Source organism: Ambystoma mexicanum, chromosome 5p (genome assembly GCF_040938575.1).
Source record: "Ambystoma mexicanum isolate Mex_15411 chromosome 5p, UKY_AmexF1_1, whole genome shotgun sequence".
Taxonomy (NCBI): Eukaryota; Metazoa; Chordata; class Amphibia; order Caudata; family Ambystomatidae; genus Ambystoma; species Ambystoma mexicanum.
In genome coordinates, this window is record NC_090930.1 from 791927041 (window position 1) to 791945683 (window position 18643).

At 43.3% G+C, this 18643-nt stretch overlaps 1 protein-coding gene across 1 annotated transcript in view; it reads left to right on the plus strand.

Moving 5' to 3' along the window:
• Positions 1–18643, plus strand: part of ITGA9 (integrin subunit alpha 9) — a 1159507-nt gene that overhangs the window by 797141 nt on the left and 343723 nt on the right. The window contains exon 19 of the mRNA XM_069613210.1: positions 16748–16834. Coding sequence (XP_069469311.1) covers positions 16748–16834 — 87 coding nt within the window. The remainder of the gene's footprint in view (positions 1–16747; positions 16835–18643) is intronic.

The following is an 18643-nucleotide window of genomic DNA, read 5'->3' on the forward strand; positions in this document are numbered from 1 at the left end:
GGCCAGTTCTTTGACTATTTATATAGCACTTTACCGATCACTGTGCTAGGTGTTCCTAAATGTGTCACATAAATTGACTGATACAGTAAGAGACAAGGTAATGTGACCAGGGCCACATTATTTTAGTGATGTGAGAAGGTGGAATTTCAACCCATGTCTCCTTCGTTACAAAGGTTGGATTTATTCCATCGATTTCACACGAAAATAAATTGTGACAGCAACAGCGAGCAACCTTAATTTAGCCCTCCCACCCATATATACTCATTGTGCACTGAGTCATAGTTGGTGCTGGGGTCACACCAGTATGGTACAGTTGAGGTTTTTGGTGTAGCTTAGATTGCATCATGAACTGCTCTTCATTTAGAATGAGTTTGAGTGAAGTTTATGTTTGTGACTTTAACCTTTGCCTCGTGCCTTACTTAAAAGCACGTCTGGCCTTTAAACATAAACAACAGACGTTTACATTGCAATCCCATTTATTTCAACCAATTACAGAACTTTTAAAGTTACAAACATTAAAGCTAAAGCCCCAAACAAAAGGACTAATGACATGTATATCACAAAGTTGACTTCTTCTGTATGTCACAGTTTATTATCTTCAAGAACCATAATCCCTTTCATATCAGTACACAAATCAGATGGGACCAAAGGGATATTTTTAGCCTGCAAGACCAGGTGCTCAAAATCAAAATGAATATACCAAACATCGCCACCTGTTTACAAAAATTGTTTTAGTAAGTCTGCATCTCATCATACCCATATTACTATTATTATTATTATTATTATTATTATTATTATTATTATTATTATTATTATTATTATTATTATATTTATTGAGCTGGGACCTAGCTTCCAGAAACAATGGAGGGCTTTGCAGAGGTATACAACAATAAAGATGCTTAATGGAGCAGTTTTCAGAGGTAACTGCGCAGATATACTTTCTTTTTTTCATTTTGTTTATTTGCATTTATAAAGCGACCCGGCAGCCCAGGGGCATCGAGGCGCTGTTACAAGAGAGTGACTTAGTTACAGGTTATGACATTGCTACTGGTTACATGAGGCGTAGCAGGTTTGGAGCAGGTTACAAGGGAGGCATAGTGTATACATGACAAAGTTACTTGGATGTGAAGCAGTGTTACATGCAGGGCAATTCAACGCATTTAGAGCGCTATGGGTAGATACTGGGAGATTTCAGATGAACAGTTGTGTTTTGATTTCTTTACTGAAGGCTAGGTGGGATGAGAACCCTCTGAGGTTGGGTGGAAGGGGGTTCCACTGGGTTGCAGCGGTGAAGTGGAAGCTGGAGCCTCCCGCCCGTGCTTTTGTGACCTTAGGCACTGAAAGTAGGTTGGTGTATGGGGTTCTAATTGGTCTTTCTGTGAGTGGTCTGATGAATTTCTGAGACAGGTATTGAGGTGCTGCGTGGTGGATGCATTTGTGGTAGAAGGACAGTGTTTTGAATATGACACATTCTTTGACGGGTAGCCAATGGGCTTGTTTCCTGGCAGGAGAGATGTGTTCCCTTCTTGGGATACCAATGGCAGCCCGTAGTGCATTATTTTGGACAATTTGTAGTTTTTCAATGTTCTTTGAGGCGGTCCCGACCAGGAGGGCATTGCAGTAATCGAGTCAGGCCTCAATTATAGCTCTGGCTGTAGTCAGGCAGTTTTGCTTTGTAAGAAAAGGTCTAGCTGCGGTGAGGAGTTTGGAGTGGTAGGCCGCTGACGAGGCAATGGCGTTTACTTTCCTTGTCAATGAGAGGTTGGAGTCTAGGTAGACTCCCAGGGTTTTTACAACCTGGGAGACTGGGATTGGTATGTTGTATATGGTAAACACATTGTATTGGTTGTCAAGTTTCTTTTGCGTTTCTGGTGACCCGATTAGAAGTAGTTCTGTCTTATCTCCATTTAGACATAGCCAGTTCTGTGCCATCCACGTTTGGATCATGGAGTAGACAGCGGTTATGGTTTAGGAGTCGGCCTTGTAGTCACCCGAAAGTGCTAGGAGTACCTGTGTATCATCGGCATAGTTTGTATATGTGATGCCTAGTGAGTCGAGGATGCTGAACGGTGGCCTGGTAAAGATGTTATACAAGGTGGGCGAAATGCACAAGCCCTGGGGGACACTACATTGGATGGTGCTAGGGTGTGTGCTGGCTAGGTCAGAGAAGACTCTCATGACTTTACCTTGGAGGAATGAGGTGATCCATGCTGTAGCGTTGGGCGAGAAGTGTGCAGATGTTGAGAGATGTTGGCAAAGGGTTTATGGTCGCCGAGATCAAAGGCCGCCGAGAGGTCGAGGCGGAGTAGTAGGGCTGGTTTGCCAGAGTCTCTAATATCATCCATTTGGTTCTTGAGGTCTAGTAAGGCTATTTCGGTTCCGTGACCTGGGCGAAAGCCAGACTGGCAGAAACCAAGAAGGCTGTTGGCTTCAAGGAACTTTTGGACTTGCAGGTAGGATGCTTTGTCTAGAATCTTTAGGAGAAAGGGAACAGTGGTGATGGGACTGTAGTTTCCCAGTGCGGTTGGGTCTAGTGTGTTTTTTTATGAGAGGGCAGACCCGGGCTTCTTTGAGGGAGGCTGGGACAAGCCCAGTTGAAAAGGAGGCGTTAATAAAGGCAGTGAGGAAGGGTGCAAAGGTGGCAGTGCATTCATTAATTAGAGTAGCTGGGAAAATGTCACCTTTGCAATTTGATGGTTCGATGGAGTTCATAAGTATCATGACTTCCTGTAAGGTGACTTCTTTAAAGGAGAAAAGAGTTGAGTTTTCAGAGATGTCAATAGGCATGTGAGGCGTTTGGTGGTTTAGTGACTGTTGGTTAGCTTGGATTTTGCTGTGTAACGTGTCAAGTTTGCTGAGCATGGCATCTTGGATGCTGTTGCACCAGGCTTCATCTTTTGTGATGGGTTGGGGTGGGGGAGTAGGTGTTTCTAGCTCCCTGGAAATGGAGACAACCTCCTTAGTGTTGGAGTTAGCTGAGTCTATCCTTGTATTGAATGAGGTGGCTTCGGCTTTGATGATGGCTAGTTTGTATTCGTTTGCGATTTTGTTGAACTCGCTTTTAGTGGAATTGCAAGGGTTGGCTTTCCAGGTGGAGAGTGCTTCCCTTTTTTTGGTGCGAAGTTCGAGGAGATCAGGGGTGAAACATGCATTGGAGTGCTTGGTGCGTTTGGCTTTCCTTAGAGTGAGTGGGGCAATGGTGTCTATGGCTTGTGCAATGATGGAGTTAAATGTCTGAACTAGAGATTCATGGTCTTTCGAGAAGGGTGGCTTGAGGGTAGGAACTTTGAGGTGGGGTAAGAGTCTATCTTTAGTGAGTTGATGGGCGCTCCTTGTAAGAGCTGGCGGGAGGGGAGTCGTAGGTTGGTGGCCTAACCTAGCCATGGAGATATGGAAGAGGATGACGTGGTGGTCAGTCCAGGGCAGGGTTATTTTTGCCTTGATGGTGACAGGGCAGTTCTGGTGGGTTATCCAATCAAGGGTGTGACCTTTGATGTGGATGGGGTCTGAGATAGCTTGTTTGAAATCTAGGGTTCCCAATGCTCTGTCTAGAGAGTTGGCTGTGGGGCCTTTATGGTCATTTAGGCTGAGGTTGAAGTCTCCTAGGAGGATGGCCTTGGAGGATTTGTTTAAGTAGTCTACGAGAAGGTGAGTAAGGGTGGCTTGAAAGTCTGTTCCATGTCCCGTGGGGCGGTAGATGATGTGTAGGGTGATGGTGCAGCTAGGGGAGGGGTTGGGTTTGAGGAGTAGGTGGTCACTGTTGTTTTCATTTGTTCTATCCACTTTCTGATAGGGATATAGTCTTTTGCTACGAGGGCAACTCCGCCGCCTTTGAAGCGAGGGAGATCCTGCCTAAAGAGGTGATAATGCCGGGCCAGACGCTTCGTGGAGCCAAGTTTCACTGATTGCCAGGATGTCTGATCTTGAATATCAAGGGTGTGGGTTTGGAGCGGCTGGGCATTGATGAGGGCGCAACTAAGCAAAAGGGGTGCTGATTTGCTTGAAGTGGTTGTGTGGGTTTTTGGGCTAATCGTGGCAGTCGGGGGGTAGGATACAGAGGGACACAGAGGACACAGAGGAGGGGTACAGCTGTACAGGTTGGCAGGGAGGACAGGAGCTGGTGGCGTCTAGCACGTCAGGTGGCACGGGCGGCTTGATGTCCTAGGTGTTTGCGAGGAGAGACTCCTTGAAGAGGTAGGTCTTTAGTTCTGTTCTGAATTGTACAGCATGGGGGCAAGTCTAAAGCTGACGAGGAGGAGGTTCCATAGTCTGGGGGTCTAGGCAGAAAGGGCTTGTTTCCTGGTCCTTTCCTTTTTACAGCAGTGGATTTGAAGTCTGCATATGCCCTTGCTCCTGGTGGTGCACTGTCTGCCGGAGATGCTGATATTCTCTGCAAGATATCTGGGTGACTTCAGGGCAACTACCTTATAGATGATCCAGCAAGACTTGAAGGTGATTTGTGCATGCAGTCGGAGCCTTTGAAGGTCAATGAGGGCCGGGGTGATGTGGTTTTATCTGCATTGATCTTTGATTAGCCGTGCAGCCGCGGGTAGGACACTTCTCAGGGGCACAAGGGAGGACGACGGGAGGCTTCTGAGGAGGGCATTGTCACCATCAAGGTGGAATAGGACCAGTGCTTGAACGGTGGACCTAAAGCTCTAATGACTGTAGGTAAGCACTGACTCTGGCAAGTCATAGGCTCTCTGGATTGATGTAATCGGACAGCGCCTCGGTAAACACTCACCTCCAGTAATTGTAAATGAAGAGGAGAGTACTCACCGGACCAAGCTCAGTAATAGGGAAAAAAAACCCATGTGGAAAAAATCCCTGGAGGTCCTATAGAGTAGTGTAGTCCTTCGGTGTTGTCTTGGAGTCCAGCAGTGTAGAATGGCAGTCCTTGGTGTGGGGAATTATGAACTGAGAATGGCAGGTATTTGTAAGTCAATGCAAGGGAAGGAAAGAAAAATGGAAAAGGATAAAGAAAAGAGAAGAAAGGAGAAAGAAGGCAAGCAAGGATATCCAATAAACAAGCAGGGAGAAAGCCCAGCATGGTAGACCAAGCAGAGAATAGAGGAGCGAGTGAGAGGCTACGAGTAGGGAGTCCAGCCCAGCGAAACCCGAGCACAGGAGAATTGAATTGAGAGTAGAGATAATTAGTTCCCCAACCCCTGGAGCCAAAGCCGGTAGAGAAGGTACATGACAGTGGCTGCGAGAAGGTGGGACCCTAACCAAACGGAGCCAAACACGCTGAGAGGAATCCAAAAGGGAAGGGTAGCGAAGGAGCCGGTAACCCAGCTTGAGGTAAGGAGCAGAGATTGCTTGTAGAAACATGAACAAACGTCAATGCCAAGAAGGGCAAAGTGACGCAACAAACTTACCGTCCGTCTCCCCTATGTAAGCTGTTGCACAGCGTGCTGTCGTGATCGCAATGGATGGCATCGGCCATCTTGAGCAGAGGCTAGAACACTGCTAGACAATCCAATGGTATAATGAATGGAGCGCCATCTTGACGGGGGTAAAGAATCAGTTTGGATGTCTTCTCCTCCATTTCTGCCAGAAGAACCATGTATTGGAATGAGTCCTAGCAAAAGCTGTCTGGAGAGAGGAAGGGCTTGAATTTTCACAAGAGGGAGAGCTGATACCAAGCAGTCTGATTTTTCTTAGCTATGTGTGTCTTGAAGGAGAGGTGTTTGTCGATGTGGAACCCGAGGGACTTGGCTCATGAGATGAGCTTGCGTGTGAAGCCCTCAAGGTTTATGTCACAGATCAGCGGCATCGAGTGGGGACAAGCGGATCCCGGTTCATCATAGTGACTCAAACTATATATTGGAGGAAAAAAGACATTTGGGGTGAAGAACCAAACGTCAATCCTTTAAAATGTTGAAACATTCGGGAGATGTTACACACACATTATAGGCTTCTCTGATGAACCACTGTAGAATATTGGTGAAACACGTGTTGAGAGAGAAGAGAGGGGTAGACAATGTGAAGGAATAATTATGCTGAAAATTGGAAATTAAAGAAACCTGATATAATAAAAGTCAAAAGTAAATCCCACTTTTTGGTGCACCTTTTCTGAGTCTATTCAACTGACTTTGTAGGATTGAACAATTAGAGTTGGCGCAAAAGGATAATACCAATTGCAAATCGTTCATGACTACAAAACAAAGATGAATAAATGTGCCTGTTTATCCCTGTTGTGTGAAACAATGCGAGATAATAAATCCAGTGAGATTCTTGATGCACCCTGAAGAGCTTATGGAACACCACAATTATTTGGAATTATATTAAAAGGATCCAGTGCCTCCCTTACATGAAAAGTCTAGTCACTAGAGTTTGATTTTACCCACTCTTATGTTGGACATTTGTTCTCTGAAAATTCCTTTCATTGGTCTTTGTATTTCTTCATTGTAGTTCATACCTTTTTGGGGTATCACCCACTGTTAAAATCTTCCTATAATTTACTTTCTGATAATTTGAAAGAGTTATATGCTCATTTACTGGATTATCGCTGAGTACTAAATACAAAAATAAGTTTGTTAGCGTACAGTGATTCTAATTCAACTATACCGTATTTATAAAGATATGGCAGGCAGATTTTCCCAATAAAACATATTGTAAAAAAAAAAGGCACTCGTCACCTGTAACGATGCAAGGATACGTTCTGCTGCAGTCAGATAAGAGCTGGAATTATATAAGGGTCCTTTAGTCACATGATTTTAAGATATGCAAATGTGTGAGATTTGGGTTGACGTTTTGCAGGATGGAAAATCTCAACTAGAGAGTGCCATTCATACTTTTCAATGGCAATCCTTGTCCTCTGTTGCCGAATAGATTTGAAATTCTGTGAACCAAAAAGTGAATAGCCGAAGACCTAACAATAATGTTTTAGAAGTCAGACCTGAACATTAATATTGAGGCATGACTAGCCAAAGTTGGCTACATTAAAACAAGTTTCCTTTAAATTAAGTGGCTGAGAAAAAGAAATGTCTTAGGATCCATTTTAAAAAATCTGTGACTTTTGGTAGGAGTGTCAGGAGTCTGCCGCCTTGGGTGGAGTGGTGAAGGCTGTGATGTGATAAAAAGACCAGGCGAAGACCCCACAAAGGGTGCGCTTTTTGGTGCTGAAAGGTGCACCAGGAGTCTTGCCCCTTGTGTGGAATGGTGGAGGCAGTGATGAGCTATAGGGTGAGTGAGTGAAGCCCGCACTAATGGCGCGCTGTTTGGCTCTGCAAGGAGTGCCAAGACTCGGGCGCTACTCATGAAGTGGTGACATGCTAGAAGGGATCCCACGTGAAGTCTGCAGTGCTCCGTGCTAAGGTCATGCTGTGTGTGGCTGGGAGGAGTGCCAGGAGTCTGGTGCCCTGCAGAGAGTGGCGGAAGCCGTGACGCAGAAAAAGGAATGCCGGGCAAAGCCCACACTAAGGTTGTGCTGTTTGGTGCTGTTTGGTGTGGGTCAGTTACAGCGGGGCATGGCTTCAAAGGCCCGGAGAGAAGGAGTTCTGAATTTGGAATGACAAGAGTAGCACAACGAGAAAAGTGAGTGTGATGCTACTGACAATCCATTGAATCGATTGTCTCATATATGTTTGGTTATGTTGTTTAATGTTTATTGTTCTGACTTGGAATAAGAACTGATAAATGCCTGGTGGGGGCACTGAAATAAAGTCAACGTGAAAATCTTCAATTTAAACCAGCACAATCCTAATTGTAATCAACGTTAATTCAGCATTTGAATTGTGTAATTTTCTTTCTTTTCCCCCCTCCTTCTTCCACTACTTCGCAGCTCTGTGGAGGATCTCTCCGTGTAGCTCTTTGTGGTGACTATTGCTTAACGAGATCTTCTTTGAGTTGCTGAACTAACATTAGTTATCTACATTTGTTTACATTGTCTCCCATTGGACTAAAGGGTGTGTTAGCAAACCTTATTTCCGATTTGGCCTCCACGCTTGCATGGCAATTGATAGTACGCCTGATCAAAATCGACATTGGACTGGGGGGAGGAGTCAAACTTTGGCAACCCCTTAATCTGTTGGGTGTGGCTCACCCATCCTTTGTGGACAACCAACTGGGAGGTTGTTGGTTTAAATGTGCTGCTAGGTTTACTTTTTCTGCTATTTGATGATGAGCATTGTATTGCTTTGTGTTGATTTTATCTGGTTATATACATTATATTTTAATGAGTATAGCATAGATTATACTTTTGCATTTTTCATTTCGACTTTATCTTCATTTTATTGTTTAATTGGTTGATTTTTAATGTATAATCTTTGTATTTGCACTTGTAATACTAATATGGTAAAAAAAAAAATTGGGCAGGTACATTTCCACCAGGGAGATCTGTAAGGAAAAGGATTCCCTCTATGAGCTTATTTTTTAAGAAGACAGTGAGAGACCCTGAGCTGAGATTAATGACGTAAAAACAAGTCTCCATAATACATCTAATTATGCTGATCATGACAATGAGCAATTGGAATTAATTACCTCTGACCCAAATTCCATTTATGGGGGGTGCCAAGAGGCCCTATACCTGCAGATTTTGATTTAGAACCTCTATTATGCAGGTTACCTATAAACAAACCTGGCAAAACCACCCCCAATGTGGCGCTATGCCCTAAAAATGTCCTAAAAATAATGTAAAAAGATAAAGCAAGAAAAATAACGAATTAGAGAAATAAGGTACTCCAGGCCCCCTTTAGGGATGTCAGGTTAGAAACCTCCAGCTTCAATTTCCTCTACTACTTACTCTCAGACCTTTGAGGTTAAGTGTACCCCACCTCTAATACAATTCATGAGGGTGAAATCTATGCTCATGACAATTAGTGAGAAGATAGATAAGATGTATCATTTTTTTTAATTTTTTTAAATTTTTTTATTTAGTTGATTTAATCAAATTAATGATTTTTACAAACGTAATCGAAATCAAAATGAAGTGAAGAACAAAGAATAAAGCTGAAAAGGGAAGACAAACCGAAGTGAAACCGAAGAAAAGAAGAAGAAAAAATAAAATAAAAAAAATAATCAGCAATAAAGATGAGAAAATAATTCCAAAGAGGCATATAATGTTGGTGGAATTTGGATGTTGAGTAGAACTTAAGTTCTCAAAGAGATAGAATAAACTTAAGAGTCTGTGTGGTAGCGATAGTCCAGGTATTTCTTTCTCCACTCATCAGACGTGTCCCCCACGTTTCCTCTTCCCTAGTATGTGATGCAGAAAGGTGTGGTAGCAGAAATTTCTCACCTACGGCTCTGGTTCCTGGGCAATTTAAAAGGAGATGGCGTATGGTTTCTACGTGTGTCTCGTTTTTGCAAAAACGACACGTGTTCGAGTTACTTTGTCCTCTGAGTTGTAGGATCTCATTTGTCGGCAGTAGATTCAGAAGCGCTTTCAAGAACAAGTTTCTGGCAGCTTTATTTGGGAACTTGCTCAAGTAGTTCGGAACAATGTTTAGTTTGCTCTGATACGGAGGCAAATGGCTGACTGATTTTGCTTTAGATGTGTTGTTCAAGGTTTCAATCCAGTCGAGCTCACTGATTTTCCTTTTTATTTTTAACGAATTGCCGATGAGATCCTGCTCCGAAAATTTCCGAAAGCTTCTTTTTACGCGCCATTTCCCAAGATTTTAACACAGAGGGGGAAGATGTCAATAGTCCCATGCGTACGATAGCTAGCACATGAGGACAGTCCAAAAGCAACAACTTCCTATACAGCATCATCGATTTAATTTCCATGGTCCCTTCCAACGATAATAGGCCAAGCTCTCTTCTGATCAAGGGGGCCGAAGCTGACTTGGGGAGACCTAGAACAGTGCGCCAAAATAGACCCTCTAACTTCAGCCACAAGTTTGTAGGTGTGTGAGGGAGGGCTTCTGCTGCATAGGTGAGGGATGGCACCACCTTCATCTTGTAAAATGTAATCAAGGGTAACAGGGAAAAACCACCAAACTTGTTGTCCATTGCCCGGCCTTGTGCCGCTAGGTTTTTTACTTTGGTCATTAAGCAACTTTGGAGGGTTGCGTTTATACTCGAGCAGTCCAGTGCTACTCCTAAGTATTTGATATTGGCGACTTTTTCCAGTGCTGCCCCATCCAAGTACCAGGCTAGTTTTTCCTTTGGTTGTTTGTGTTTTTCCATTATCAGGATCTTGGTTTTGGCTGTGTTTATAGTTAAATAATTCGTTTGAATGTATGCCGCCAGATGGTCAAGTTGACGCTGGAGACCAATAGGAGTCAAATCCATTAAGATTAAATCATCCGCATAGAGTAGTCTCGATGTTTTCGACTTGCCCATAGTCGGTGGAAAGGAGCGAATCGTTTGCTCCGAGGCTTTGAAATCGCCGAGGTAGGCAATGAAGAGTGACGGAGCAAGGGGGCAACCCTGTTTCACTCCGCGATCAACTGGGATTTCAGATGATAACAAACCAGCCTGAGTTAATCTCACTCTCACCCTTGTTTCTTGATGTAATGCTTGAATCGGTTGGAGGAGTTCAGTGGAACACTTCCAAAGACTCAGTTTTCTCCACAGGCGCCCACGGTTTACTTGATCGAAGGCTTGCGCCAGATCTATGAACGCTAGAAACACTCGTGGGCCTCCTCCCAACACCTTACTTTTAAGTGCGCTGAGAAACATGATGTTAGTGGTTGTACCGCTGTTTTTTGTAAATCCCGTTTGAAACGGATCAGCGCATTCGGCCTCCCTGGCCCAATCCTGAAATTTTTGTAGTAATAGATAGCCAAACACCTTACCAACCGTGTCCAGAAGTGCGATAGGGAGGTAGTTTTTTGGATCTTCTTTCCAGCCATTTTTGAATATCGGGACTATGATAGATGTTGTCCATGAAGACGGAATTTGCCTTGCCTGTTTGCAGCGTTTAAAGATTTCACTTATCAACACAGCCCACTGACTTGGATATTTCTTTAGGTCAAGGTTTGTTATTCCGTCCGGGCCGGGTGCTCGCGATGGTTTCAGTCTATGCAGGACTTTGAGGATCTCAGATTCACTGCTCAAATCAATCCATGGTGCTGGTTTTGCAGTAAATTCCAAGGAGATTGACAATGCAGGTGCCTTGAACAGATTTGAATAAAATTTTATCCAAGTTATTTCCCCAATAGGGTTTGATGGTAAGATCTCGTGAGGCGACAAAGAAGATCTTAAGAGCGCCCAGAACTCTCGGGGGTGGTGGCCACAGACAAGCTTCAACATAGCTTCGGCATCTTGTTGGTAAAAATTGCTACGGTGGTGCCTGAGCCATGATTTGTAAGATTTCTTTTCTTGATTCAAGGTTGCCTGATTTTCAGGTGAAGGAAAAACACCGAATTTTCTTCTGGCTCTCCTTACTGATCTCCGTCTCAAGACCAGTTCTTTGCTGTATTGATGTCTAGCACAATCGTTATTTTGTCTGAGGCCAGCAAGTTTAGCTCTAAAAGGAACCAGAAGTGGTTGATAATCTGGTAGTTGCGGGTCACTCAGTAGGTTATGCTCATTTTCAATTGCCAAATATTGAGCCTGTATCTTTAAAATCGAGGTTTCTGAGAGTCTTAGGCGATTTTGCTAGTTATTTAACTCCACTTGTACTGACGTGACTGTGTTCACAACTCTTGTAGTCTTCCATTTCAATACAAGCAGGTTATGCTCGCTGGCCGAGGACCTGCGTACCTCAAACAAAGTGGTCAAAGCTGCCAAGAGCCTGCTTATAAAGATGTGGTCAAGGTCCGCTGAGGAGTTACCTCTTTCCCAGGTGGGCGGCCTCTCATCTCTGGGGAATAAATCCTCAGCACAGAGCAGATCACGAGATGACATCAACGACATCCAAGCCACGCCACGTTTGCTTCTTAAGGTCGAAAAAAGAGGAAGGTCACCAGCTGAATCATGTGGTAACCAGGTGGCATTTAGATCTCCGCAGATGATTAGCAGGGCCTCAGGACACCTTACCCGTGCTTCATCGATTGAGTCCTCAATCAGTGCTATGAAGAATGAATCAGTCATAGCCGCAGGATTCCAATAGACATTGAAGATGATTAAAGATTGTGTTTTGGGCTTTCCCTTTTCCACCACGGCATCAGTCCAAATAACTTTCCTAGCCAATAAGTGAGTTGTCACTCTCAGAGTGTTCTTTAAGTGTAGGCTGGATCCACAGCGAATTGCAGTTATAAGGCCTGATGACGGTCGGCCAAAAGTTCCTTTAACGGCTGGAGCGAATACCAAATCGTATCCGTCTATAGAGGGGCGTTCCATCATCCAAGTTTCTTGCAGACAGATGATATCTAAACACCCCAAGTTTGTATCATTTAATTGGCACTAAGGGGGAACTACCCAACTCTCCAGAAAAACAGTCTAAGCACCAAAATCACTTTTATTTGCAACCCTCAATAGCATTGTTATTTCCAAAAATTAATTACAAACTTAAAAAAAACAATTAAACTCAGTGACAAGATATCAAAATACAGTGGGTTGCTGAAGTCGAGAGTTTAGCAACTAAACTACTGTATTGGTGATATTTTGAGACTAAGTCCAAATAAGGGGGCAATACATATCAGGAAGAATAAATTAAACAGCATGTACTTGGGTGAAAGATTTAACAGAGAAACGAGGAAGTCCAACAACATACATTTTGATATATGTATTTTACATGACTCAATGGCACCTTATTTGGAATGGTCGCCTCATATAAAACATTGATTATTGCTAATATGTGCATGTTTTAACATCCTTCAACCTAATTCTGTACCAGGTAGATGGAAGAGTTCCCCTTAGGAGGCAAGGTTTTGACAGTTCTTTCCTCTAATCCTTGAGACTCTTTTTTTTTCTGTCTGAAATATGCATCTCCCAGAAAGACATTTATACTTCCAATACTGAGAGAGCAGAACTTCTGACAATATCACCCTGCATTTACATATGTTTAATAGGGTAATACCATACCAGCAGCTTAGGCTCTTTTTGCATGTTTACAAATGCAGTTAATATTGGGAAAAAGAGATGTTAATATTCATTTTTTTTAAATGATCTTCTGGCTATGATATCCAGTTGCTCAACTAGAGAAGAAGTAGGTTTGTTTCAAGTCAAGGAAGGTGATGTGTTGTACATGATCTGAGTGTGTCCTATATTTATGCTCATTTTTATGTTTCCGTTTAGAGATGAACTTTTAATGTTGCTTTTAATATTGTTTTATTTGTATTCAAACTTTTATGGGATTTTATTCTGAATTAAAATGATCTGACTGACTGACTAGATCTGGTGCAGAGGGTTTTGAGGAAAAGGTATTCTTTTTCATGATTAGTTGTTTTTGTGTTTATTTCTGTGGTGGTTCAGCTTTATCTTCTTGAAGCTTAGTTTGTTATTTTATGAGAATATGTTTGGATTATATTGTCATATTTATTTTGGAAATAGTGTGTATTAACTGTTTAGTATTTATTTTATTGATTTTATTTTGGGTGTTTGTTGAGCGTGATCTTAGCTTCAGGAAGCAACAGTGTACTGTGCATTAATAGGGTCTACATCCTTAGATCAGGTGGATAAGGGGGTACAGTCCTCGCAGAATTTATTATCGGTATTCCATTGAGGGCAGCTGGTAATCGTGATCCCTCACTATCAATAAGGAGCATGTAAAGTATGAAAAGCAGAAGCCAGGGTGGAACAGTGGACTGTGCTGTAGAGGGTGATTCTCAGGAGGGATGCTGGGCTATGCCAGTTAGGTGGAGGCAAATTATGCCTCCACTGGGTTATACCTCATGGGGCATCAAAACCTATCATTTGGTGATTGTACTTGATATCTTTTAATAGTAATTTCAATATGTGGGTGTCTTTGCACACTGCTGCTTATGGCTTGTCGCAATAGTCACATACCTCTTGACCATGTTTGGTACCACCAACATTTGGCCAGTGGTTGCTTTCTGGCTGCCCTGCCCCATTCATTCCTATTATATCATCTTCAATTTTCTCTGTGAAAGAAATGAATTGTGAACTCATTGTATGTTGGGAATCTAGTGGCTTGGAAACCTGCTTGTTAATCCAACTGTGAGAAGACGTTCTGCTACAAATAACACTTACAGAACAGAAAGGGCAACCATGAGTGCAAGCAATGCTGTAAAGCAAGACAGTGAGGCACCGAAGACGAAAACATGAGGGCTGACCTGGCAACTATCAAAGCAGAAATAAACTGTTGAGTACATTAGAAGCAGGGGAGCGTGTAATGAAACAAGTGCACATAATACAATTAAATGGGCACCTTTGAATAAACACTGAAAGGAGTAAAAGATCCCTTGTACATGCAGGATGCGAAAAGCATGTAGCCCAAATCACATCGCATCCGCACAATGGGCCCGGGCTTCGGTGGGGGAAAGTGCACCTTTCATTGTGATACTGGATTCTATGGACAGGTCATTACAGTTAAATATTGCAAACATATAGTTCAAAGAAAAAATGCAGGTTAGGTATAGTATGAATATGAATAGACTGGAGCCCTGTGAGATAATTCCAATGTTTGGACCTGAGATGGGCAGAAATCCATGAGAAAAAGATACAATTACAGTAATTTCTTTAATGTTTGGCAATAAATAGATATTAGCTCTTAATTTGTTCTCAGTTGCTTAGAATTTTACCTCATGAACATCACTCTGACCCAGGTATAATTACATGTTGCTTTAATGTTCACAGGACTTACCCCCATTGTCTGCCAAGGAATTGTGTCACTCTTATTGTCGGGGCTAGTTTGCACACTATCTTCCCCGTTGCGTTCTTGTCTGCCAGATATTCCAATGATGTGATGTGCCGGGGAAGTACAGCCAGTGCTCACCTTGCCACCTCATATCACTGTATACATTGAGGGATCAAACACAATAGATATTAAATAAACTTGCATTGTTACATGCAGAGTCACAGCTAATATCCCGAGAAGCAAAGAAGGCTCACATTGGCACTGAGCACTATATCATCATCATCATCACCAGTCATTTGTAAAGCGCCTTTCACCATTGGCATGGTCCCAACGTGCTGTAGGTTAAATACCCTCGGGGGACCGAAGTCCATGTATGGGAAGAGGATTTTAGAACGCGTGTGTGCATTTTAGCCAAAACAAGTTGGGTAGGGGTGGCCAGGGTAAAGATGTTGGCTCTGCAAAAATATCTATGTATTTATGGCATTATACGAGTATAATACGACTTTTATTAATGCTCCCCTGTTGTATTCCACAGTTGTATTTAATTGACAGTTCGTAATTGGATATCGATATCAAATGTTAAATCACAAGAAAGGTATATTTGTGAAATGTTGTGTTGTGTCACTAAAAGCGATGCATGCATTCCCTGGAAACCCCTATGCATATATCAGACCAGAAACCTCTCCTCCCTGCCTCTATAGGACTACCTCTCTTGACCCCTGAAATGGGCCCTAGATGTGTGCAACACTAAAGCAGCATACATCAAATGCCACAGTCACTTTGATGTTCTGTGCACTTTGCATTGCTGCTCTCTAAAAGCCTCCCCACCTTTACACAGCCAGGGATGATGCTGTGACTTCAGAGGTGTGCAGCAATCACTGTTAATGGCCCATCCGCTACCTGGTCTGGTTGGAGCTTTCCGCCTACTGAACGTTTACACTAGGTCCCAAAGGCCTCATGAAAAACACAGACCCCACTTTGTGACAGTGTGGTGAATGTTCACTGCCAACACTATGGTATTTCTCTTTGTCCTCCATCTCCTTATTTTTTGTATCTGTCTGTATCTCTCTCCACTTGTTGCTCCTCTCCTCTCCTCCTTAGATCTCCTCCCCTCTCATCTCGTTTCCTCTTTTCCCTCTGCTCTCCTCTCCACTTCACTTCTCTCCTCTTCTCTCTTGTCAACTCCCTTCCTCTCTTGTTTCCTACTGTATACCTTTCCATCTCCCATACTCTCCTGCAGTCCCCTCTCATCCTCTACTCGATTCTCATCTTCTCTCCTCTTTTCTGCTCTGCTCCCTTCTCTCCGCACGACTACTCTTCTATCCTTTTTTCAACTCTTCCCCTCTTATTTCCTATCCCATACAATTATCTCTTCCATCCTCTACTGCACTCCACTCTCATCCTCTTACCCCTCACTTTTCCTCCACTTTGCCCTCCCGCTCATAGACGGGTGGACGAAAACTGTCAACGGGGGAAATCTCTTTATTTGTAGAAACCTTTCTGCACAGATTCAAGATTCAGAAACTCTAGCGCAATTACAAACGCGCATTTTTATTATTTGAGTACAATGGTTTCGAAATTGACACCATTTCTGTGAATATAACCTGCAAAGAGAGTGTGCCCAGAGAGCAAAGACAAATGTACTATGTCCATTTCACTTTCCACAATGTTCCATTTTCCGTCCTTGTCATTTCCATGTAACACTTTCACTAACGCATTTAGGAGATTAAAAGAGCAAAACCACTGGCCTACTTTAATCCTACCAGTGTTATCTGTTTCCCTTTCGGAAATCCGGAACTCCTCCTTCTAGCAGCCCTCGCGAGTTTGACAATTAAACCGTTACTTCATCGTCGGATTTGTTACTGGATTATTTTCTTTCGAGGGCACATGTATCAATTGCATCATTTCCTCATGTCAGGGGCTGTAATTGTCTTGGACAACCAAGTGCATGTGAACAGCACGTGACGTGGCTGGCACTAGTTCCCGCCCGTCCTAGCTCCTCAGGGCCTGTCATCAGTTTCATTTCCATTGTCGCTCCGTAGCGGTTTCCTCACCTTCACACGCTAACGTCGGTTATTGTTTCTCTGCTTTCAGGAGGAGTTGGGCACTTCCTGTGAACTGCTGGAGTCGGACTTCCTGAAGTGCAGCGTGGGATTTCCTTTCATGCGTCTCAACTCCAAGGTAGGGGATCTACCGCCCTCACAGAGGACTGCAGCACAGATCTGGGTATATACACAGGAATCCTTGCAGTAGAGTACATGTGTGCACATGTGTTGAGTGAGTGGGTGTTTAGCAGTATCTGACTGCTGTCAGCATATCTCAAACAGAAATGACACCCAGTAAACTATCACGCTACCAATCATTCATCAGTCCAAAGATCCTTTATAGTAGCCCGCATTCTTTTGCGTAAACATAACATCCAGGACACAGGCTCCAAATGACACCAGCAAGATGAGTTGTGAATTAGTGTTCTTGGGTGGGGGTGAGGAGACCACCATTGCCAGTTCATCTATATTGATGTCTCCACTCTCTGCCTGATCACCAACACTACTTTCCCCATCCATTATCAATATTGATATTTTAAATTCTATATTTGCGCTGTTTATTTTGAACAACTCAGCATTTTAAACCTTTTATGTGTGACCTCTTTTTTAATACGATATTTTGCATTCTACATTTGTGTCTGCGGCCTGTTACCCCAAAATACAAGGAGAGCATGATGAACTCTACTCTCTATGTGGCGTCCTGGGGAGAAACTGTTTTATTTGCCACCAGGTTTATTTTTCGCAACTGTTTTTGAATTCCTCTTAACATTTGATGGGAGAGAGAGAGAGATTGATTTTTAGTCCCTCCCCTGTATTGAGTTAGTCACAAAAAATGTTTGGAAAGGGAACACCAACGGTTAACACATTAAGGGTTGTGATTTAAACAAGTGGGGTGTTTAAGTAATGGGGGCTGTTGCAAATGGTCTATTATCAAATTTCTTTCAGGGCCTCTCACTGTTCCTTGTTCTTCCTAGCTCTTTCAGGGCCTCTCACTGTTCCTTGTGTAACCTAGCTCTTTCCAGGACTCTCACTGTTCCTTGTTCTTCCTAGCTCTTTCAGGGCCTCTCACTGTTCCTTGTTCGACCAAGCTCTTTCAGGGCCTCTGACTGTTCTTGATCTTCCTAGCTCTTTCATGGCCTCTCACTGTTCCTTGTTCGACCAAGCTCTTTCAGGGCCTCTCACTGTTCTTGATCTTCCTAGCTCTTTCATGGCCTCTCACTGTTCCTTGTTCGACCAAGCTCTTTCAGGGCTTCTCACTGTTCCTTGCTCGGGCCAGCTCTTTCAGGGCCTCTCACTGTTCTTGTTCTTCCTAGCTCTTTCATGGCCTCTCACTGTTCCTTGTTCGACCAAGCTCTTTCAGGGCCTCTCACTGTTCTTGATCTTCCTAGCTCTTTCAGGGCCTCTCACTATTCCTTGTTTAACCTAGCTCTTTTAGGGCCTCTCACTGCTCCTTTTTCTTCCTAGCTCTTTCAAGGCCCCTCACTATTCCTTGTTTAACCTAGAGCTTTTAAGGCCTCTCACTGTTCCTTGTTCGACCTTGCTCTTTCAAGGCCCCTCACCATTCCTTGTGCGAACCTGCTCTTTCAGGGGATCTATAACATCCCAGGTGAATAATATTTTCCCAGTTTTTGGAGGTGGGCCATTGTCATGCATGGCCCACATGTGTTCTTTAGTACTGGGCTTTGCTTACATCCTGTTGAAGCCAAGTTCCAAGGGGTCAGTGTTCTTGGGCACGTGCCTGCTGCATAGCACGAGCTCCATCAACATGTACTGTTATGTGACATATTCTCTAATAATATAATCTGTGATGCGTTTCCATCTTCATTGAGTATGTCGGTTTCCAGTTGGTCTGCCTTGTCAGTGGGATGTTTTGGAAGACGCAATTTAGAGCATTATTACTGGTGCAAAGGTCATCACACTTTCTGTTTATGAACATGCTGCTGAA